Genomic DNA, 24497 nt, shown 5'->3' with positions numbered 1-24497 from the left:
GCCTCAGCAGGGGTGATTCCTTCTGTTCCAGTCTCTCCCGTAGCTTTTGATGATGGCTGAATCTTTGGTGGTCCTTGGCTTGTGGAAGCATCAGCCCTATCTCTGCCTTCATCTTCACAGAGATACTCTTCCTATGTATGTGTCTGTCCAAATTTCCCCTTTTTATAAGGACACCAGTCAGACCAGATTAAGGGCCCAGCCTACTCCAATATGACTGCATCTTATAATACCCACAACGACTGTATTTCCAAATAAGGTCACATTATTTAATATATTCTTTAAAACAAGTATAGGAAGTGGGACAGTAACATTTTACATATAGAGTGTGGAGGGTTTTTTGGAAATCGTTTAAAAACTGTTCTTATTCCTAAAGAAAATCAATTTTCTCATGCCTTCTCGAAGAAAATTATTTTCATTATTCACATGTCTATCTTTACGAAGCCAAGAAATTAAATAAGCAGTTAGTAAATAATTGTCCAGTAACCTTTATGTGAGGAGCTCTCGGCTAGATATTATAAGAAACATAAAGGAGTATTTATTGATTCAACAAATGTTTGCGTGTCAGGAAGAGTTCTACGCTCTCGAAATATGGCACTGAATAAAGTAGACGCGTCTCTGGCCTCATGAAACTTCTGTGCTTCTAGCTTTAAACTGAACCAGAAAACCTAATGAAATTCAGAATAAGTATCATTTGCAGATAAGCACCTGAAAATAGTCAAGCGTGTGTTAAAGACGGTAACTGCCATGAAAAAAAAATTTTTTTTTTTAATGTAGAGTTTGCTCTGTTCTCTGATGACCTAGGAAGGTGTTCTTCACAGAAAAGGAACTGAATTGAGTTCTGTGGAAAGAGACGTTTAAGATTTTGACAGAGAAAAGAAGAGAAAGTAGATAAAAAATAGGTTGATGGTATGGGGAAAAATGATGGGAGAATAATGAGAAGACCATTTTGACAGAAACTCATTTTTTTGGGGGGGGCGGGGTTCACGGGCCTCTCACTGTTGTGGCCTCTCCCGTTGCAGAGCACAGGCTCTGGACACGCAGGCTCAGCGCCATGGCTCACGGGCCCAGCTGCTCCACGGCATGTGGGATCTTCCCGGACCAGGGCACGAGCCCGTGTCCCCTGCATCGGCAGGCGGACTCTCAACCACTGCGCCACCAGGGAAGCCCAGAAATTCATTTTTATGTGAGAGGCAGTAGAAAGAAAAGTGGTAGGAGGCTTCAAGGCCAAGGATTTGAGGGTTCATCTGTAGATAATGGAGAACTATTTAAGGCTTCTGAGTAAGAGGATGTTACAAGCAGAATATGAATTTGTTGATTGTATTTGAGAAGAAATATGCTGGAGGGAAGGAGACGCATTAGGAGAATATTGCAGTACTTTTGGTGAGAGGTAACGGGATAGAACTAAGGTGAGGGCAAGATTCAATATTCAACTTTTTCTTTACTTCCTTCTCCTTTCTATACGTAATCTCTCTGAGTGTTTGCTTCTGTTTGAGAGACTTCAACTCTGTGACAATGATTTCCACTCTAAGTCTCTAAGATCTTTCTCCTACGTTCCCGATTTATATTTTCAGCTGCCATCTTTGTTTGCATCTCCGCCAGATGTCCCAAACTCAGTAGACCCTACTCTGGACTGCTTCTTCTTGTCTTGAGTGTGAATTGCAGCACCAACTGTCTGCCCAAGTAGGGACTTGTGAATTACCATGTTATCCTTCTCTGGAATTCTATTGGTCCCCAAATCCTGTCTATTCTACCTTTCATGTATCTCTCAAATTCAGCCACCCCCTTCCCTTACTACTATTGATTTAGTTTAGGACTTATAATTTCTTCTTTTAATTGCTGTAAATCCCATCCAGTCTGCCCATTCAGTGCATTTACCATGACCACACTAGAGAAATTTCAGCAAGCAGTTATTCAGCCCAAATGCTTTTTCATGACTTTTTATCAACTGCAGGATAAATCTTAATTCTTTATTGTAAGACTCAAGGCCCTTCAGGATCTGATCCAGGCTTATTTCTCCAGCTAATAGGCTGCCAGGTTCCCTAAGAAACTCTGCGTCTAGAGCTCCTGGGCTGTTATCATTTCTCTTTATGTCCATACCCTCTTCTGCTTCCATTAAGGAGTTTCCTACCTCCCTTGGTTTACTCATTCTGCTCAAATCCACTTAAAAAAATAACAAAGGATTGTTTCTTTACATTTAAAAAAATGGAAAGAGCAGCACATATTTGTTTTAGGGTTTTTCAGAGAGCATATTAAGAATTATTTTCAGATGTAAAATGGGACCATGCAAGTTGCCTAGATGAAGTGGGGAAAGAAGTCATTATCATTAAGAGATGGAAGAAACAGAAGGCCATGGCACCAGAGCTATCAGAGCAAATGTTTAATTTACCCACTAAGATGGCAGGGGTGGAGTGGAGTGATCATAAATCCGGTGATATAGGCTGATATTGGCTTCACCAAAGTCTTATGAGAGGGGCTAAGGTCCTATATGTTAATACCGTCTATTAATTGTAAACATCCTGGCTTAATACAGGAGACTGTAATTGTGCAGGCTGTAACCGTATCCAAAATGGAGTGGTTTAAGACATTGCAGTGGAAGTCGGTGCTAATCTCTGCACTGGTAGGCAGAATAATAGCCCCGCAGAGAAGACACATCCTAATCCCAGGAAACTGTGCATATGTCACCTTGTATGATAAAGAGAACTTTGCAGATGTGATTAAGGATTTAAAGATGGGGAGATTATCCTGGATTCCGGACGGGCCCAATGGAATCACAAGGGTCCTTAAAAGTGGAAGAGGGATGCAGAAAGAGATTTGACTACATAAAAGGTCAGAGTGATGCAATGTGAGAAGGAAAACTCATCTTTGCTAGTTTTGAAGATGGAGGAAAGGCCACAACCAAGAAATGCTGGCAGCCTCTAGAAGCTGGAAAAGGTAAAGGTAAAGAAATGGATTCTCCCCTAGAGCCTCCAGAAGGGATGCAGCCCTCCCAGTGCCTTGATCTTAGCCTAGTGAGACCCATTTCAGACTTCTGACCTTCAGAACTCTAAGGTAATAAATTCATATTCCTGAAGCCACTAAGTCTGTGATGACTTGTTACAGTAGAAATAGAAAACTAATACAAGTGTCCTTCAAATCAAGGAGCTGGCTTGCTAGATCAGACTTTGGTGTTTAGATTAATTATAAACCTGAGCTAAAGTTGAGGGATATCCTTAGATCCCTAAGGATTCAAAATTCTTCTGCAGGTTTAGGGTGTGGACATTTAGAGTTTTAAAAAAAATACAACCAGGGCTTGAACTTTCCTATGAAATTAAGTTCATAATTTAATCATATTTTAAGGATATTGTATTTGAAACTTGCACAGCCTTTCATAAGAACCTGAGTACAGACAGCGCAGTAGCCATCCCTACATCTTTTTGAAAAATAAAAGGTATTAATTTTCTAATAGTTTTTGTAGAAGAGGCAAAACTTTACTTCTCCCCACTTAGGGACTTCAGCTGGGACTGAGAATTAAATTGGCATAAGACAGATTAAAAGCATACAGATTTATTTAATATAAGTTTTGCAACACACAATAGTCCTCATAAAGAAATGAAAACCGAAACAAGTGGCAAACCCTAAGTGCTTATATATTGGGTTGAGCAAAGAGAAACAATTGTGGAAAATAACAAAAATATATGCAGAGTCCAAAGGAAGATAAAAATTATTTAACAAGGTCTGTTGGTACAGAATTCTCTATGCTGTGACTTCCCATCTCTGGTGATAGGAATGTTTCTTTCTTCCTGGTATAGGAAAGGCATCTTTCACATGGGAGTGTTATCTCCTGATTTTAGGGGAAAAAAGGGGGAACTAAGATCGCTTTTCTTCTACCTGTTGTTTATAAGTGCCTTTAGCTCAAAATAATCCTTGGCCAAAGTGGCCTATTTTGGGGTGGCGTATTTTGTCACCTTCACTATTAAGAGTAGGTGAACAGTAGTTGAACTAAACTTTTTTAAAAGGACATTTAAAAACCGTGGTATATGTAGATGAGATCTGGTTGTATTATTTATCACTAAGAACAGTGGTAAGGAAATTTAACACATCTCAAAACTTTTTGGACTCGTGTGATTTTGTAACACTTTAGACCTTTACAATTTGCATATTTTCTGAACCGTTATTGTATTATGATAAGTAGGGATTATCATACATTTTCAGATAATGTTTTCTTAACAATTCAACTTTTATTTGTAACTCTTCCATTTATTTTAATTACTAGCACAGTGTGCAACATTTATTAATCAGCAGAGCCTTTTTAAGTTAAAATACTAAATTAGCTAACCCCATTAACACAGAATACTCCAAACAAGCAGTAATAGGAGAGGTAGTTGCTGTGCAAATCGTATTATACATGCGGGTGCTCTAGGGCACAGTTAAGCGTGATTACCCTCTTTTGATCCAGTATTCCTCTGTCTCTCCCAGCTAATTTCCAGTGGAAATTTACAAAGTACTGCCTTCATTTTTCCAGCTTAATTTTTCTAATGAAGTTCTGGTACTTTATAACACTAGGGATACAGATAATAAGCCTGTGTGTAATTAAGAATTTCTAGAATTTGTCTACAAAAAAGCCCTTTATTACTTTGGCTCTACAGTGAGAACTGTGCTCTCTTTTTGTCCACTGTTTCCTTGAAAAAGATGGCTTTTTAAATAACAGAATCCTAGAATTCTGTTCTCATAGACATCTAAGTCTGAAGAAGTTTAAGACTTACAACATCGACATAATGGTGATAACTTGGAATACTTTTACTGATTTTGTGAAAATATTACGTACACTTTTGGTGTATGCAATCAGACAATCATAAAAACACACTGTTAGTCTTTTTAGTTAGACTTTTATCATTTTCTAATAATTCTTCCTAATACAATGGCTAACATATTCTAAGTAAAGTTTTGCCAATCAACTTTTGGTCCATTTACAAGGCCTGTGGACTTTCCTTTGTAAAAGAAAGATGCTCATTCTGTGCCGTACTCATATTCTTCTATTGGTATGGCATTTATACATCCCAGTCTTCGCTGTTTCAATTTAGAGTTCAAAAGTATGTTGGGGGTCAGAAGAGACTTGAAGGCTGAACAGAAGTTTGCCAGGCGAAGCAAGGAGGGTGACACCAAGGATGTTGCCTGGACAAAGCCACCTCTTTGTCAACGAGTGCATAGCTCATGTGGGTTTCAGTTTGCCTTCTGAGGTAGCTAGCGAAGCTTAGTTCAGAGCTTTGGTACCTCATGCAAAGTGGCAGAGGTGAGAGGGAAGGTATAGGTGGACCCAAGAGTATAAAGGGCCATGTGTACCATGATAAAGTGTTTGGACTTTACCATATAAAACATGGTGTAAAACCGTCACTGAGTTTTAATCACTGGAGTGAAAGGGTCAGTTATCTTAGAAATATCACTCTACTAGCTATGTCCATGGTGAAGAAATGGGAGTCACAGCAGTTAAGGTACTGCTGCCATAGTCCAGTTCGGAGATAAAGAGAACTTGCAATAGAACAAGGATAGTGGTAGTGGAAGGAAAGAGAAAGGTTGACAAACTGCTTTATAGGTAGAATCCTATAAACCCTAAACCAGAAATAGGGGCCAACATGATACGGTGTGGATGGGTGGTCAGGGGCATAGATGCATTTGGGATCACTATCTTAGGGCTTTCTTAATTGCTAAGAACAAAGATCCATTCACGGTAACTCAAGTAAAGGGTGTGTTTGAAAGATCCATTGAAGAACCTTATAGAAATCTAAGGAACCAAAGAAAAACTGCACTAAGGTGACTCTCGAGGGCTGAAAAGGCCTGGTTTTCTCCCTCTAGTGGCACCTCCACTTTTCTCTGTATTTCTGCTTCCTGTTTTCTTTCTACTGACTGGCTTTATCTACTGCCTCACAGTTTCTTGCCCATAAATCTTCAGCCTGCCCTTAGTTATCCTGGCCACCCCAGGCCTGATTCAGTGTAACCTTCCAGCTCTAGAACCCACAGCTAATTCTGCTTTTCAGTTCAGGAGAATCTGTTCTGCTCAATTTATATTATCAAACTGGTCCACACAAGCTGTAGGCTTGAAACACAATTGATACTTAACAAATATGTGTTAAGTTAATGGACATGTGCTGTTAACATATGAATGGATCACAACTGTGGTCAGGGGACGGTATGTCACATTATATCAAATACAGTGTCTTATGAAAGTATAACCAGGAGCGAGCAAGGATTTCCTCCGATTGAGAAGTGCAGAGGCAGGGGTTCCTCTAGTGCCTTGATAGCTTTGGAGTGAGGTGACTGGTCAGATAGTGATGTCCTTACTTAATAAAAAAAAAAATGTAAGAAGAACTATTGTCTTGATAGGGTGGAGGTTTGGGATATGAGTTTAATTTGGGGGCAGCTCTATTTGAGATACCTATTGTATATCCAGGTAGATATTCCTAGTGAGCATTTGAAAATACTGGTCTTGAGTTAAAGAATAACACTGTATATAGAGATAAAAATTTAGAAATCATCAGAGGTGATAGTTAAAAGCTTGGTGGGGGGAAAAATCTCCCAGGGAGAAACTAGAGAGAGAAAAGATTAAGCACAGATTCCTGGGAGTTGCTTTAATGTCAGGGCAGTGGTTCTTAATTAGGTCGCTTATCTATATCACCTTGAGGTTTAAAATTATATACATATGCACTCCTTAGTCTCAGCCACACATATTTTGACTCAGTAGGCATATGGGTTTGACATATATGCCTAAGTGATTCTAATGCCCAGTTCTGGTTAAGATAAGAGTCATTAATTCAAGGTATCAGCAGAAAATGATGAGTCAGTCAGGAAACTGAGAAAGCAAGGAAGAGTACCAGGAGGTATTTTGCAAATCAAGGGAGAAGAGAATTCGCTACAAGGACTGGACTCTGCTTGATGCAGCGTTCAAGTTGAATGAGGACTGAAAAGAATGCATCAGATTTGGCTGTTGGGAAGTCATTCATCCATAGCTTTTGCTTTCTCCTTTATCACCTAGCTCTTATTTCTACCACATTCTTGAGGATATCATAAGAGAGCTTGTCAAATTCTTTGCCAAACTTCAGATATATGATGTTTAAAATTTTACTTTACCTGTGGTGATGATATATTTTTCTTTATATGTATTTATTTATATATAAAATATTTTAATTTATATTTTTAAATGTATATTTAATTTTAAAATGTAAAATATCAAAATATAGACATATTAAAATAAAATAGTACCAGTATCATATACACACATATATTGGCCCACTTTTCTAGAATTTAATTTTATTTTAATATTCCATTTTAGAATCTTGCTGAAATTAACATCAGATTAAGCCACCTATATGTTATAGAATCTATATTCTTCTGCTTTTAGACTAATTTTGGTATATATTTGGTACATTCATAAGGTCTTAAGAATAACTAATGATGATTTGGTGATCTCATCCAAAGATCTAATTTGAGATACAGTATATCTTATAGAGACCTTGAAATCATCGGGTAGGCGCTCATTTATAAATTCTAAACCAGAGGTTACAAACTAGTGGCTTCTGAGTTGCATACAGCTTCCATGTATGTTATATTTGGACCCCTTAGTTTTCTAAAAATTAAATTGATTGAAAAATTAAAAATTGATTAAAACATTAGAAAAGGTAATTATATCTTTTAAAAATCCAGATTTTCTGGCTTATATTAAGAATTAAGAGATCTGGAAACAGCAGGCCTCCAGTCTCCTATGGCAACAAACTGATTAAAGCTTGCATTCTTAGTTTTTACATCTGACTTAATATGTGTTACCTGCCTGGCCTTTCCAGACACAGACATTGGAGACCCTTGTTCCAGATGATAAGCTCCTCGAGGAAGAGCCCAGGATTTATGCAGTATGCTTAGCACCATACTTGGCAAGCAGTAAGCGGTCAACAGCTCTTTTTACATATTGAGCTTGAGCTTGAACTAGTTTTGTTTGTTTTGTTTTAATCTATCTGATCACCAAAATCATTCTCGTTGCAAGAGAAATCAAGCAAGAGGAAATGAATTCAAGTGTGATTTCTCTTTGATCTTTTTTTTTTTTAACATCTTTATTGGAGTATAGTTGCTTTACAGTGTTGTGTTAGTTTCTGCTTTATAACAAAGTGAATCAGTTATACATATACATCTGTCCCCATACCTCTTCCCTCTTGTGTCTCCCTCCCTCCCACCCTCCCTATCCCACCCCTCCAGGCGGTCACAAAGCACCGAGCCCATATCCCTGTGCCATGCGGCTGCTTCCCACTAGCTATCTACCTTACGTCTGTTAGTGTATATATGTCCATGCCACTCTCTTGCTTTGTCCCATCTTTGATCTTTATTAACACCGCACTAACAGTTCGCGTAATAGGGCAGCCTTTACTTCCTCTTTTCTTTTTCTTAGAACAGCATTTTCCAAACTGTGTCTCTTGAACTCTAGTCTGGAAGATGTTAATGAGTTTCTGTCAAATAAACTTGGGAAAAATTATATTTGAAACGTTTAAACTTTTTTTTTTGGCATTTACAGGGCTTCTCCGTCTCAAGTATATTTTTATTTAGTGTGACCTTCAAAAAGGGGACATATAATGTATAGCATTTTGCAAGCTCATTTATTCAACAAATATTACAGCCTAATATGTGCCAGGCACTGTATTAGGTACTAAGGACAAAGCAATGAACAACATTGCAAAGATTTCCTGGCATCGTAGAGCTAGTGGCATGATTGGCCATGGAATCCCCTTATCCACAGACCATGGTTTGGAATATGCTGCTCTACATTTGATTTTTCTTAGCAATTTTATTTTTTTTAGTTTCAGCTTATTTCATTCTGCTTAAGAATAATTTGTGCAAGTGTTTCCCACAGCCTTATTTTTCTCCTTAATTTTGTTCTTCATGTCAATTACACAAGTCCTTAACATACCTGAGCTTAAAACATTTAAAGTTGTAAATGGACTGCTAAAAGAAGAACCTGAATGAATGCTACTTAGCTGGGGCATTCAAATTCAGTATCTTTCAGCAGAAATTTTTTTTTTGGTGAGTTTTCCACAATCAACTAGAGGAAAGTAAGGTCAACTCTGATATGTATCGGAAAGTTGTTGCACAGCTGTAATGAAATTACTGAATCAGCGTGCCTGGAGATTGTTAATAATAATAATAATAACATATCCAGGGAATACTAGTCCTCTTAAGCTAAAAAAAATGTAAGGAGGGCAAAATATGTCTTTCCATTTAAATTTAGGAGCTTGTAATATAAGCTCACTGTCTAGCTGAACAGATAGTCTTGTCATTTGCATTCTTAATATTTAAATATTATGTTGCCATAGGTATTCTTTATATTTAAATACTATATTTATATCACCACCCTAGGGGAGAGGTTTGTGTTATTGATACTGCTGCTTAAAAAGTTTGAGTTTTAAACTTCTGCTGTGAATTCTACTCTAAGTATGAAATACTTTATGTATTGAATAGTTATAGCAATGTTTATATGAAAATCTCAATGAAACCTGTTTTCATCCATAAATGAAGTCTAATTCCTATTTCAACTTGTTGTCATTTTATGAACATCTCTTAACCAAAATTCTACTCAAATAAAACATCTTGATAGATGAGTAGACTATGTTTTGAAATCCCCCTATTGGTATTAATGAGCTGTATATTAGATTTATCTGGAAATTTGGATTGTTAATACATATAGCAAAAACACCTTTTATTTCTCATATTGAAGGTAATAAAAAGAGACTTTTTATTTGCTAAGTTTATTCTAAAACATATTATTCTGTATTAAAAAGGAAAAAAAAATTCAACATTTTATGGCCCATTTTAATGAATTGGACAGTTGACCTGATTTTTTTCAGAAGGGCTAAAATTATTTAATGTTTATATTTTCCAGTTTTATTGAGATATAATTGACATATTGCACTGTCCAGCACAATGGTTTCACTTATATATATCATGAACTGTGTATATATTTATTATTAATTCATTATATTAAGTCAGTATTCATTATGAATTATACTACAAGTTTAAAATATATCTCATCCTATTTCAAATATAATTAACACAAATAATTTGTATATTTCCAGTTGTGTGGTTTTTCAAAATGTTTTGTCTTAAAAGAAATGCTACAACTGGTTAATGAGAACTAAGTCATCTGACAATGAGACTAGAAATGAACTGGTTTTAATTCAGCCCTCAAAACATTAAATTTACTATTTTCTATATTATAATAATGATTAAAATATTAGAATCTAATAAAATATGTAATTTTTGAGCAGGTGTACTTTTATGATAACATGAAAGTTTTTTGTTTGTTGATTAGTAGATTAAATCAACTTCCTTTGTTCATATTTTCTCTTCTGATTCTTTCATCAACTCTTTTCAAACTTCTATACCTAGGTGTCCTTGCTTGTCGAATTAAGTTTTGTAGAGCAGAGGGAATTGCCTCTGGAATTAAGAGAATTGCTTTCCCTTAATTAGCCCATAGTGGATTTTTTTCCCCTCCTGTTCTCCTTTTTTATACCCCATTTAAATAACTGCTCTATTTTGAGCATTACAAAACTCTTAATCCTTGCTGCTCCTTTTGCAAGTATTTTATTTTATTTTATTTTTAATAAATTTATTTATTTTTATTTTTGGCTGCATTGGGTGTTCGTTGCTGCGGGGCTTTCTCTAGTTGAGGCGAGCAGGGGCTACTCTGTTGAGGTGCGCGGGCTTCTCATTGTGGTGGCTTCTTTTGTTGCGGAGCACGGGCTCTAGGCACATGGGCTTCAGTAGTTGTGGCTCGCGGACTTAGTTGCTCCACGGCATGTGGGATCTTCCCGGACCAGGGCTCGAATCCGTGTCCTCCGCATTGGCGGGCGGATTCTTAACCACTGTGCCACCAGCGAAGCCCGCAAGTATTTTAGGTAGAGCTTTTCAGCAGAGATCCTGGAGTGAATCCCAGTACCGGCTCCTGTATCCCGTTTAGGCGTGTCTGCCCTCCCAGTGTTGTTAATGATTGGAACGAGACAGGTTGCTCATAGCCCAAGATCTCTATTAACGCAGCTTGTGATTTCTTCAGCATGTTCTACAGTTCTGCTGTAAGAACAACAAAAAATAATTGGCATGTTTTGCATTCTGTGTAGCATATACAATAAAACAGATAATTGATTTTTCGGAGAGATTCTTTGGTCATTTATTACCTCAGTAGTTAAGAAACAATAGCATCTTCTGGGACTTCCCTGGTGGCGCAGTGGTTGGGAGTCCGCCTGCCAATGCAGGGGACACAGGTTCGAGCTCTGGTCTGGGAAGATCCCACATGCTGCGGAGCAACTAAGCCCGTGCGCCACAACTACTGAGCCCGTGCTCCGCAACAAGAGAAAGCCCACGCGCAGCAATGAAGACCCAACGCAGCCAAAAATAAATAAATAAATAATAAAAAAAAGAAAGAAAGAAACAAGAGCATCTTCGAGTCACTCTTAAGGTAGAAGTAAACTACAATTTGAACATATGAAATTCAATTATTCAAATATGAAGACGGTAAAATTCATATGACTTTATTTGTTCTGCTATCATCTCATTACATTTTATTGTCCATGAAGTGTAGGAGGTTTCCAAACTCGAAGACGAAATCATTTTATACGCAGTCTGAGATGATGGACAAGTATTTATTTTTGTTTCTTTTTTCCCCAAACGGAAAGAGTGAATGTGTTGAAGAATCCTGTATTTATTTTCGAGTTCATAAGTAAGAAAAGAAACCTCTTCCAGTAAAAAGATGGAAAATGTCAGACATGTTTGGTATCAAAGGATCACAAGGCATCCAATTTAGCAACAGAGTTTTAGAGAGAGGAATGTGGTAATGGGCTCTCCTTCCTCCATCCCCAGTGTTTATTAGCCTTCGTCATGCTATGATCAAGTCCACCCTCAGGGAGGGGGCCACACAGAGCCCCCGTGATGTTACAGTTTGGCAATAGTATCTGTGAGGAAAGGATAAAGTAACTGAGGATAATATTCCACAGAGATGTTAAGAAAGCTAAGACTGCTGAAGCTTCTTTACCTGTTCTGATAGGAGTCAGTATAAGCACCCTATGAAGAGCATTCTTCCCATTTTCAAGGCCAATGAGCTCCATACTTCTAACACCCCACATGTGGGTTCCAAGCTTTTACCTCTCAGCCTGTACTCATACCGGTCCCCTACTTTTACATCTTCCTTCTCAATTTTCATTTCGGCCTAATGCAGTCTGACCCATTTGTTAAAACTCAGGTTAGATATTGTCCCCGGTGCTTTCTGTTCCCATACTCTTTTGTTTTTTCTTTATCAGAACGCTTTGCTTCCCCACCCTGCTACACCCCCTGCTTTACATTGGCGTAGTTATTTGTCTTTTTCCCTCATTAGATTTTAAGGGTCTTAGGGTGAGGCTTCTGCTTATTCATCTTTTTTATACCTGCAGTGTCTAAACACAATGTTACTGAGCATAGTTATTTAAGACATATGTGGTGGATTGAATTAACTATGAATTAAGTCCCCTAGTGATTATTATATACCTACTATTTGCTTATCTGATACAGGCCCAGAGCTGAGTATCCATTTCCTTATCATAAGGAGCTGCCTCTAGGGGAAGCTGACATCTCCCTTGGGTTCCCCTGCTCTCTTCTTCTCCCCCATCCACTCCCTCTTCAGCTCAAGGAGGGAGCATGCTACTCCTTGGGGGGGACCCATCCTATGCAGGGCCACATTCCATGAGGTCTACCTCGCTCCAGAGTTTCTCTTGACCTCCTCAGACTAGTAGTCAGGTGCTGGCCTGGAGTTGCTCTCAGTGGGGAGAATCCTTAGCCGTCCCACCTTTTCCTTTTTTGGCCAGTGGTTAAAGAGGAAGGCTCTTCTCCCCGGAGGAACATCTGTCTCTTATCACACCTTTGATTTTTGCTGGCTGTTAAGACTCAGGGCAAAACAGAGAGCAGTCCCCACATTTGAAAGGGGTGGATTACACACTCTGTTTTAAATTTGGGGGCAAACTCACTCCAGTTTGCTCTTTTTCCTGCCTCTAGCCTAGGCAAAAAGACTTATTTGCATGCTGTGCATAATCATTGGAGAATTTATTGTGATCTGGAGTAAAATTCCTAACTTGTAATAAGGTACCCTTTATCCTGCTTTGTGCTTAATACATATATTTCACTAGAAGCCCTTTAACAGAGAGAGGGCTGTTCTAGGACATGTTTGAAACCTGAACAGGTATTTGAGACTTGTTCCATAGCTATGTATCTCGATATCTATGAATCGTTATCTCCATGTCCAGTTTGAAATGATTTACCTAAGTCAGAATTCGTTGTGGCTTGGATAACTACCCTATTGGGCAATCAATATATAATATATATGGAGAAAAATATTTAGCAATTTATGAAGATTGGTAATATATTTCTATGCATAGTTTCCATGGGCAATCTCATCTTCACTATAAAGCTGTTCACGATCTCCTTTGCTTCCTTCATAAAGAACTCAATTTTCTAGTTATGTTGAACCCCTTTCCGTTTCTTCAGCATCCCTTTTTATGCTCTAACTCACCTCCATATCTTTGTGTATGTTGTTTCTTCTGTCTAAAATAGTCTTCACCAGCTTCTTAACTTGACTAACTCTACATGTCTAGTACACAGCTCTGACATACATGGTCTGGGAAGACAGCTTTTCCATGCCCCGCCCCCCAACTCCCTGCCAGTAACCACCCCCACATGCATATATATGTGCATGTTACAAGCACATATGCGTATATAAATAAACCTTCCTCTGTGTCCTAATTGCCTCTTGTGCATGTATTTATCACAAAACCAACACATTCTACTGTGTTGTCTCATTCTCCACCCCCTGTTATAAGGTGAATTCCTTTTAGGTATACTGCATCTTCCAGCATTAAATCCCAGTGTTTTTCAAAGTGTTTAGTATATAAAAGCATTTCATTTAATGTTTGTTTAATGAATAAATATTAAGAGAGTAGAGAAATTAGTGTGGGTTGGAGTAGGACGATTAGGAAGCTGGGTGTTAAGCCAGATTTTGAAAGATAAGTAGTACTTGGATCAGTATTTCAGGAAGAGGAAGATGGACAAAGGCAGAGCTGGGATAGAAAGACAGGAATGAAGGAAACAGAGAAAGAATGAAGGAAGGGAAGGAGGGAGGGAGGGAGGAAGGAGAATGACATCAAAAGACGTCAGGTAAGGAGTGGTAGGAGATTGAAGAGACCCAGTGTATTCTAAGAAGCCTGACTGCTGGGCTGAAGAATATAGGTTTGAATCAATAGGTAATAGGGTTCCGTAATTGGAGATTTGAAGTATCTGGCAGTGAAATAAATAGGTTGGAGGAAAACCTAGAATTATGAGTGACAGTAGTAGGACTATAAACAAAAAGGAGGGGGGATGAAAGTTAATAAAGAAAACAAAGATAAGTGTAATTTGTTAGTCTTCTTATTTGGAAAATAATATTAAGTATATTAATACTCAAAGAATAAAGACTTTATATTTGCAGTGGACTTACTTTCCCTGAAGCTAATTGGTTAATTTTAATTTTTGCTTCCTGAGACCCCTACCAATTCTTCTCTAACTCTGCAGACATTCAAGTACTGACTTGTTTGTATATATCACTGTATCTCCACATTGAATTTAAGAATTTCTGCCAGACCTGTATCTCTGATGAGATTTTAAAAATTAACAGGCAAACCCATATCATCTTCTTCTTTAATGTGATGTTCAGTTAATTGAAAAGTATGCACTGCAAGCATAAAGCATATCTGAATATATATTTAAAACTGGTAAAGATACCATTTTAAAAGTAAAATTGACCATTATATAAACTTTTGATTGTAAACTCAATTGATTTCTAGGGTTTTCATAGCTGTTTATACTTTTATAGAGCAAATTCTATTTGAGAACTAAATAATTTCTTCTGAATTTGAAGACAAATTTTAAAATATTATTTATAAAACATCTAAATATTTTTCAATGTATATACATATATACACATACATGTGTGCACTTAAGAATATGCATTACATGTTACCTTAATGAAACATTATGGCTCAATGAAATTAATATTAATTCATGTGCAGGGAAATACCTAGTCTTGCAGCCTTGTCTTCTCAGCCATCCAGTCCCTTGAGAAGGCAAATTTTGTTCAGACACAAAAGAAAAATGTACTATTAAAATGCAATTCAGAAGTGATAAAAAGTTTAAGTACAGCAGCCAGCTTACAGCACCTCCTCTGTATACTCAGGGACATTGGGGCCACATTAATTTTTTGTATGTGTGATGTCCATCCCATGTGCAAATTAGCACTGGAAGGACCATAATCTGTCTTAAATGAGAGCTCTTTTCTCAAGAGCATATATAATACATGCCTGTGTAATTTTGTATAATTCAAAGCTCTGTGTTCTGTTTATTTTTTATCTTAAATAGGCTTAGAGAATATTTTCTTAGGAAAAATAGTTAAAAGGAGTTCCTTAATAAACATTAAAAAGAAATTGTAGAGAGGTGTGAAAATTGATGAAATAACACCACATTTCCTAAGCTTATTATTTTTTAAACAAATTTATGAATATAATGGCAATTTTTTTTTCAATTTAACCGAGATTTTTGAAAAGGCCCCTTCTTTGTCTTAATTAAATGAGATAATATATGTGAAAATATCGGTATATGCTCAATAAATTTGTTGAACCTCAACTTTATTGTTTCAAAGTCTGAATTTCAAAATATTTTTCTGGGCAGAATATTTAATTTAGCTGTATATATTTATTTCCCAGAGCTTGCTGTTTCCCTCTAAATGTTTCTTGTATTTAAATCAGGATCTAGCTCTAATTTCTTTGACACCATGTCTCCATTGATTATATTAATTAGAATTTTCTGACGTTTGCTCCTGTTTCCTATATGTTTCCTCTAGGTTATCTTTTATGTTTAGATATATGTCTTTCTTTCATGTTGGTAGTTTCCCCAGTTGGTAATCTATTCTTAAATTCATATTAAAAAGGAGACTCTAAAAATCGGTTTAAAAAGTTTATTTGTGTCCGAGAGTGGCTTTTTGACTGATAGACTTTGTTGCACTGTGATATGACCTTTTAGTTAAGAGATCTCCAAATGTTGATATTTGAAGTTGTTTCTCTGGGCGCTCTCAGTATCTTTTGAGATGATACAATTACTCTTCTGAAATCTGTTAGTCCAGCTCCCAGGTTACTTCGAGATGAGCAAGGGAAGATTTCAATGAGTAGTCTTTGAATTGAAATTCATATATTCCATTTGGTGCCTCACTCTGGCCTTCCGTGGTTCCTGCTTTCCCTGAGACCAGAGCTCTCCAGTATAAAGTTTTCTGAGAATACACTATTTTTTTTGGATACATGGACTGAGAGAGGAACCTGGGTATTTAATTATTCATGGCATAGGTTTTTCACCTGTCTTCAGCCTTATTCTTCACTCTCACCCACTGCAGTAACTTCTAGACTCTTCCAGGATTCTGCAGGACTAATGGCTTCATTTCTCTTTGGCCTCTCCCTCTTCTGGAACTTAGATTTCAGTTTTTAAATTTTCTCTCTGCTTTCCACCTGCCAAAATGTTAGCATTTTCATCTTCTATTTCTTCTCTTTTGTCCTCTTTCTTGTGAGTTTACAAAGTTTTTTATTCCTTTACTTTTATTTCAGAAAGTTTTGATGAGGGATTAAACAATTCATCAGGTTACACTAAAGATACATCACAATCTTAGTTGTCCTGTGAGAGTTTAAAATTTTCATTTTTTATGTTGATCAAAATAACATTAAAAGTAATGATGATGGTGATGATGATGATGGTGATGATGGTGGTGGTGATGATGATGATGGTGATGATGGTGATGATGATGATTATGATGGTGATGATGGTGATGATGATGGTGATGATGGTAATGGTGGTGGTGGTGGTGATGACGATGGTGATGGTGGTGATGATGATGATAATGGTAATCGTGGTGGTGGTGGTGGTGATGATGGTGGTGATGATGACAATGATGGTGGTGATGGTAATCGTGGTGGTGGTGGTGGTAATGATGATGGTGATGGTGGTGATGATGATGATAATGGTAATGGTGGTGGTGATGATGATGGTGATGGTAATGGTGGTGGTGGTGGTAGTGATGATGATAATGATGGTGATGATGATGGTGATAATGATGATAATGATGATAATGAGAGCTACAACAATAAGCTCCTTCTACTTTAGCACCCCCATTATTTATTGAAGACTTACTGTTTTCAGCCTCCATGTAAAGTTTTGTATATATTAAGCTGTTCATTCTTTCCAATTTCCCTATAATTAAAATCTTTTACAGGTCAGGCAACTTGCATGAGGGAACACAGGTAGCAAGGCAAAGCTAAGATGTGAATATAGGTCTGACTAACTCAAAAGGGTCATTATCTATAACCTGTACCAAACTGTCTTTATTTTTTGGGTAAATTAAGATTTGAAGAAGCCCATTTCAATAAGAGTTGCCAGTGCTGGCCATCCTTTTCATCTGGGGACTACCATCTTAAAGTTAAGGGCATTTTTACTTACATGATGTTTTGAATTATTTGGCATAATTAATTAATAAATTTATTATTTAACACTTTCTATATTTAGAAAATATTTGAGGCTCACAAAAATTCTGTGAAGTTTTAGTACCTCCACTTGCAGAATAAGAAATGAAGATTCATAGAAGTTAGTCACAGAGATAGTCAGTGGCAGAGACTGAAGCGAAAACCTGGTATTCTGATTCCAAGCCATGTATTATTTTCACTGTAATTTACTACTTCTTATTTTTTTTAATCAAATGTCTCTAGAAATAAAATTAAGACTATTACCTAAATGTTCTTTCAGGTTTTTGCCATTTTCTTCCTACCATAAAAATAAAAAGTACATCCCGACAATGCATTTATCAAGCAAGTATGGTCCTGATGCTTATGGAAGTCAACATTTCCGAGATGAAAATCCTAAGAAATGGATCTGTGACAAGGTGAGTTGATGCAACATTAAAAAGAAAGTAGTGTTTCTTTTAAAAGGCTAAAAATATACACTGATTATAGCAAATATAAATATTCTCATTACAACTAACACCTTCATGGTTACAAAATTATTTATAGCTATTTTATGTGAAGATAGTGCTGCTTACTATGTCAGTAAAAGATTTAAGTTTTTCGTGGGTTTTGGGTTTTTTTTGATGTTGTGTTCTTGTGTTTTATGGTTCAGCTACCCTGTGATCAAATGGCATGGATCATTAGCTTTGGCAAAGCCAATTAGGGTCAGAGTCTGAATCTGTGGAATAGAGTTAAGCTAACTCTCAGGCAGGGAGATCAGTGCTTTCCTGCTTTCTCTCAATCTCTGTGTGTATGTAGATAGGTAGGTAGGTAGGAAGGAAGGAAGGAAGGAAGGAAGAGAGGGAGGGAGGGAGGGAGGAAGGAAGGGAGGGAGGGAGGGAGATATATGTGATATCCTATCTATATATATATATGGTATAGAAAAGAAAAAAGCAAATATTTATTTTCTGATTCCAGAATTATAGTTGCTAGCACTTAAATGAAAATTTCTAGATTGCGTAAACACTCACGTGTCTTACACTATAGGAGGTAAAGAGGAAAGTTCTTACTATGTGTTTAACCTATTGTCTAGCAGTTAGAAACTCAAACTTATTCATGCTAAAATTATACAGATAAAATGAAGTAGGCAGTGATTTTCTGGAAGGGGTTAGGGCTCTTGAGTTCCATATACTACCAGGCCTATTCCTATTAATCGTCTGTCAATGAGGATTTATTCATTTACACACAGTCTCCTACCAAAAGGATTTAAGGCACCTTATCAAATGGCAAATACAGCACAGGTCATATTCTAGAAATTTAAATAAGGGGAAATGATCTTAGATGAGAAGAGTGGCTGTGCACACAAAATAAAGGGGGACTATGAGTATGGTGGGAAGTGACTTAGGAATTGCAGCATGTGGGTGGCAAAGACAGAGAGAACACAAGTTGCAGAGGCATCCTCACTATTCAAGAGGAAAAGATACATTAGACCCTTAAGGGAAACAAATTTCTCTACCAAATTCTAAGAAAATTTCTTTTTTTAAGGACATTTTAAATATAGGAATGTCAAAGGGAACTCGTGCTGGGGAGTAACTTGGATTCTTTGGAAAGTGCCTTTTTCTTTTACAGCTACTAAGTCTTTTATTATTTTTTTAAAATGGTCTTCTAAAACACTAAATAGTAATTCCATGGCATAAGAAATACAAGGAGTAGTTCAATCTGGTCCACTGATTGAAAAACCTAAAAGTTGATAACAATATTATTTCATAAAAATCCATGGTAAGACTATTCTAGGCATTTGTTTTTACCTAATATGCAACCATTCAGAATATGGGTTTAATATGATTTTTAAACTATTTAATTTTGTATTTTGAATGTACATAATGTGATCTACCTCTCATTTTTCTATTTGATGTAAAGTTTTGTGGGGGTTTTTTTTGCTGTTATGCCCTCACCATCCTATTTAATTCAAGGAAATTCTCATTTCTTTAAAATGTAAATGACTTACCTACCTTAGGACATCAAGCTACTTCAGAGTGAGAAAAATCCTTGTGCCAATGTTTCTTTCCTAAAATAATACAGTACTTTTTGGTTTTATGCAACAGGTTCATTCATATATTTTGACATATTCCAAGACTATGCATTTATCTAACTGAAGTAAGCAACTTGCAGAAATTCTCAGATACTCACTAAAAAAAAAATGTTTATTTTGTTCTTTTGGAGGAATCATTGTGTGCCTCTGTATACGTTTAGAAAGTACACATACTTGAAAAGTTAATGACAAATAATTGTTCTTGCAGACCCTGAAAACTAAGAGAAAAAGTGTAGGGATTCTTTATGTCTTAATAAATCATTAATCCACTTGCAGAAAACCACGTAGAAAAATATTAAATACAAATTTAAATTTCTCCCTCCCCTCCTCATATCCTTCTTCCCCCTTCTTTTGATCTCTTAAAATAACCATATTAGATGAACAAATTATTCCTGTGTTGCCAATAGAGTCTACAAAGTATAAGGGTAGTCATTCTATTGTTTACATGAAAATATTTTATGTTTTGATTTGCTGAAAGTGATTTGGGTGAGACTTGTGCCCAATAAATAACTAAAAGCAGGCTTATTTTTCTTTATTTTATATAAAACTTTGTTTCTTGACCTTGGAGTTGTGAGACCATCACTTACTCATATTAGTAGATGAAGAATAGTTTTAGTGAGTTGTTGAGTTCAAAATGTTGGAGAAGGAAAACACTGGTGTAGTTTTATGCTTCTATTGGAAGATGGACTATTTACAAATATTTAAATGCAAATAAGATTTAGTTCAATGCAGTAGATTCACTTCAGCCAAGAAACAGCTCAATTAAATACATTTGGTTCCTGATCTCCACCCTTTCCATCACGTTTTAAGAGTGTCTGCCTGAAGAATTTTCTTTCTCTTCTGTCATCTTTAAGCATGGAGGTTATAATTTCCAGATGATTTGCTACACAACTGGGATAAAGGGTATCAGTTGAGAGAAAAATCATGTTTGCTTTCTCTAACCGCATTCACATTACATCAATTAATAATCAAATAGTACTTAATATTTTGTATTATTTTTAATTTTATTAATATGAAGAACACTATACAAAGACATCACAAAGTCAGCAGATTGCAAGCAAATAATATTACTTTTTCCCAAAATTATGAAAATCAATAATGAAAAATAATATATATATATCATTTTTTTAAACATCTTTATTGGAGTATAATTGCTTTACAATGGTGTGTTAGTTTCTGCTGTATAACAAAGTGAATCAGCTATACGTATACATATATCCCCATAACTCCTCCCTCTTGCGTCTCCCTCCCATCCTCCCTATCCCACCCCTCTAGGTGGTCACAAAGCACTGAGCTGATCTCCCTGTGCTATGCAGCTGCTTCCCACTAGCTATTTTACATTTGGTAGTGTATATATATCCATGCCACTCTCTCACTTCGTCCCAGCTTACCCTTCTCCCTCCCCATGTCCTCAAGTCCATTCTCTATGTCTGCATCTTTATTCCATATGTATGTGTTAGCATATGGTATTTATTTTTCTCTTTCTGGCTTACTTCACTGTATGACAGTCTCTAGGTCCATCCACCTCACTACAAATAACTCAATTTCATTTCTTCTTAAGGCTGAGTAATATTCCATTGTATATGTGTGCCACAGCTTCTTTATCCATTCATCTGTCGATGGACACTTAGGTTGCTTCCATGTCCTGGATGTTGTAAATAGAGCTGCACTGAACACTGTGGTACATGACTCTTTTTGAATTATGGTTTTCTCAGGGTATATGCCCAGTAGTGGGATTGCTGGGTCGTATGGTAATTCTATTTTTAGTTTTTTAAAGAACCTCCATACTGTTCTCCATAGTGGTTGTATCAATTTACATTTCCAAAAACAGTGCAATAGGGCTCCCTTTTCTCCACACCCTCTCCAGCATTTATTGTTTGTAGATTTTTTGATGATGGCCATACTGACTGGTGTGAGGTGATACCTCACTGTAGTTTTGATTTGCATTTCTCTAATGATTAGTGATGTTGAGCATCCTTTCAAGTGTTTGTTGGCAATCTGTATATCGTCTTTGGGGAAATGTCTATTTAGGTCTTCTGCCATTTTTGGATTGGGTTGTTTGTTTTTTTGATATTGAGCTGCATGAACTGCTTATAAATTTTGGAGATTAATCCTTTGTCAGTTGCTTCATTTGCAAATATTTTCTCCCATTCTGCGGGTTGTCTTTTTGTCTTGTTTATGGTTTCCTTTGCTGTGCAAAAGCTTTTAAGTTTCATTAGGTCCCATTTATTCTTTTCTCTTTTAATTTCCATTTCTCTAGGAGGTGGATCAAAAAGGTTCTTGCTGTGATGTATGTCATACAGTGTTCTGCCTATGTTTCTTCTAAGAGTTTTATAGTATCTGGCCTTACATTTAGATCTTTAATCCATTTTGAGTTTATTTTTGTGTATGTTGTTAGGGAGTGTTCTAATTTCATTTCTTTACATGTAGCTGTCCAGTTTTCCCAGCACCACTTATTGAAGAGACTGTCTTTTCTCTTTTCTCCATTGTATATCCTTGCCTCCTTTGTCATAGATGAGTGGGCCATGGGTGCGTGGGTTTATCTCTGGGCTTTCTATCCTGTTCCATTGATCTATCTTTCTGTTTTTGTGCCAGTACCATACTGTCTTGATTACTGTAGCTTTGTAGTATAGGCTGAAGTCCGGGAGCCTGATTTCTCCAGCTCCGTTTTTCTTTCTCCAGATTGTTTTGGCTGTTCGGGGTCTTTTATGTTTTCATACAAATTGTGAAATTTTTTGTTCTAGTTCTGTGAAAAATGCCATTGGTAGTTTGATAGGGATTGCATTGAATCTGTGGATTGCTTTGGGTAGTATAGTCATTTTCACAATATTGATTCTTCCAATCCAAGAACGTGTGTTTGTATCATCTTTAATTTCTTTCATCAGTGTCTTATAGTTTTCTGCATACAGGTCTTTTGTCTCCTTAGGTTGGTTTATTCCTAGGTATTTTATTCTTTTTGTTGCAATGGTAAATGGGAGTGTTTCCTTTATTTCTCTTTCAGATTTTTCATCCTTAGTGTATAGAAATACAAGTGATTTCTGTGCATTGATTTTGTATCCTACTACTTTAACAAATTCATTGATTAGCTTTAGTAGTTTTCTGGTGGCATCTTTAGGATTCTCTATGTATAGTATCATGTCATCTGCAGACAGTGACAGCTTTACTTCTTCTTTTCCAATTTGGATTCCTTTTATTTCTTTTTCTTCTGTGATTCCTGTGGCTAAAACTTCCAAAACTATGTTGAATAATAGTGGTGAGAGCGGACAGCCTTGTCTTGTTCCTGATCTTAGAGGAAATGGTTTCAGTTTTTCACCATTGAGAGTGATGTTGGCTGTCGGTTTGTCATATATGGTCTTTATTATGTTGAGTTAAGTAACCTCTATGCCTAGTTTCTAGAGGGTTTTTATCATAAACGGTGTTGAATTTTGTCAAAAGCTTTTTCTGCATCTATTGAGATGATCATATGGTTTTTCTCCTTCAATTTGTTAATATGGTTTATCACATTGACTGATTTGCATATATTGAAGAATCCTTGCATTCCTGGGAGAAACCCCACTTGATCATGGTGTATGATCCTTTTAATTGTTGTTGGATTCCGTTTGCTAGTCTTGTGGTGAGGATTTTTGCGTCTGTGTTCATCAGTGATATTGGTCTGTAGTTTTATTTATTTGTGACATCTTTGGTTTTGCTATCAGGGTGATGGTGGCCTTGTAGAATGAGTTTGGGAGTGTTCCTCCCTCTGCTATATTTTCGAAGGGTTTGAGAAGGATAGGTGTTAGCTCTTCTCTAAATGTTTGATAGAATTCGCCTGTGAAACCATCTGTTCCTGGGCTTTTGTTTGTTAGAAGATTTTGAATCATAGTCTCAATTTCAGTGCTTGTGATTGGTCTGTTTATATTTTCTATTTCTTCCTGGTTCAGTCTCAGAGGGTTGTGCTTTTCTAAGAATTTGTCCATTTCTTCCAGGTTGTCCATTTTATTGGCATATAGTTGCTTTAGTAATCTCTCATGATCCTTTGAATTTTTGCAGTGTCAGTTGTTACTTCTCCTTTTGCATTTCGAATTCTATTGATTTGAGTCTTCTCCCTTTTTTTCTTGATGAGTCTGGCTAATGGTTTATCAATTTTGTGTATCTTCTCAAAGAACCAGCCTTTAGTTTTATTGATGTTTGCTGTCATTTCCTTCATTTCTATTTCATATCTGATCTTTATGATTTCTTTCCTTCAGCTACCTTTGGGGTTTTTTTTGTTCTTCTTTCTCTAATTGCTTTAGGTATAAGGTTAGGTTGTTTATGTGAGATGTTTCTTGTGGTAGGATTCTATTGCTATAAACTTCCCTCTTAGAACTGCTTTTGCAGCATTCCAGAGGTTTTGGGTCGTTGTGTTTTCATTGTCATTTATTTCTAGGTATTTTTTGATTTCCTCTTTGATTTCTTCAGTGATCTCTTGGTTATTAAGTAGTGTATTGTTTAGCCTCCATGTGTTTGTATTTTTTACAGATTTTTTTCTTGTAATTGATATCTAGTCTCATAGCATTGTTGTTGGAAAAGATACTTGATACAATTTCAATTTTCTTAAATTTACCGAGGCTTGCTTTGTGACCCAAGATATGATCTATCCTGGAGAATGTTCCATGAGCACTTGAGAAGAAAGTGTATTCTGTTGTTTTTGGATGGAATATCCTATAAATATCAATTAAGTGCATCTTGTTTAATGTATCATTTAAAGCTTGTGTTTCCTTATTTATTTTCATTTTGGATGATCTGTCCATTGGTGAAAGTGGGGTGTTAAAGTCCCCTACTATGACTGTTTTACTGTTGATTTCCCCTTTTATGGCTGTTAGCATTTGCCTTATGTATTCAGGTTCTCC

At 36.5% G+C, this 24497-nt stretch overlaps 1 protein-coding gene across 3 annotated transcripts in view; it reads left to right on the top strand.

Annotated features, from left to right (window-relative positions):
- Positions 1–24497, top strand: part of SPATA17 (spermatogenesis associated 17) — a 195441-nt gene that overhangs the window by 126078 nt on the left and 44866 nt on the right. For all 3 annotated transcript variants that reach the window (XM_033430459.2, XM_033430458.2, XM_004271030.3), the window contains one exon: positions 17842–17977. In XM_033430459.2, coding sequence (XP_033286350.1) covers positions 17842–17977 — 136 coding nt within the window. The remainder of the gene's footprint in view (positions 1–17841; positions 17978–24497) is intronic.

This window comes from Orcinus orca, chromosome 1 (genome assembly GCF_937001465.1).
Source record: "Orcinus orca chromosome 1, mOrcOrc1.1, whole genome shotgun sequence".
Lineage (NCBI taxonomy): Eukaryota > Metazoa > Chordata > Mammalia > Artiodactyla > Delphinidae > Orcinus > Orcinus orca.
The sequence above is the reverse complement of the archived record's forward strand: the minus strand, read 5'-3'. Positions and strand labels throughout refer to the sequence as shown.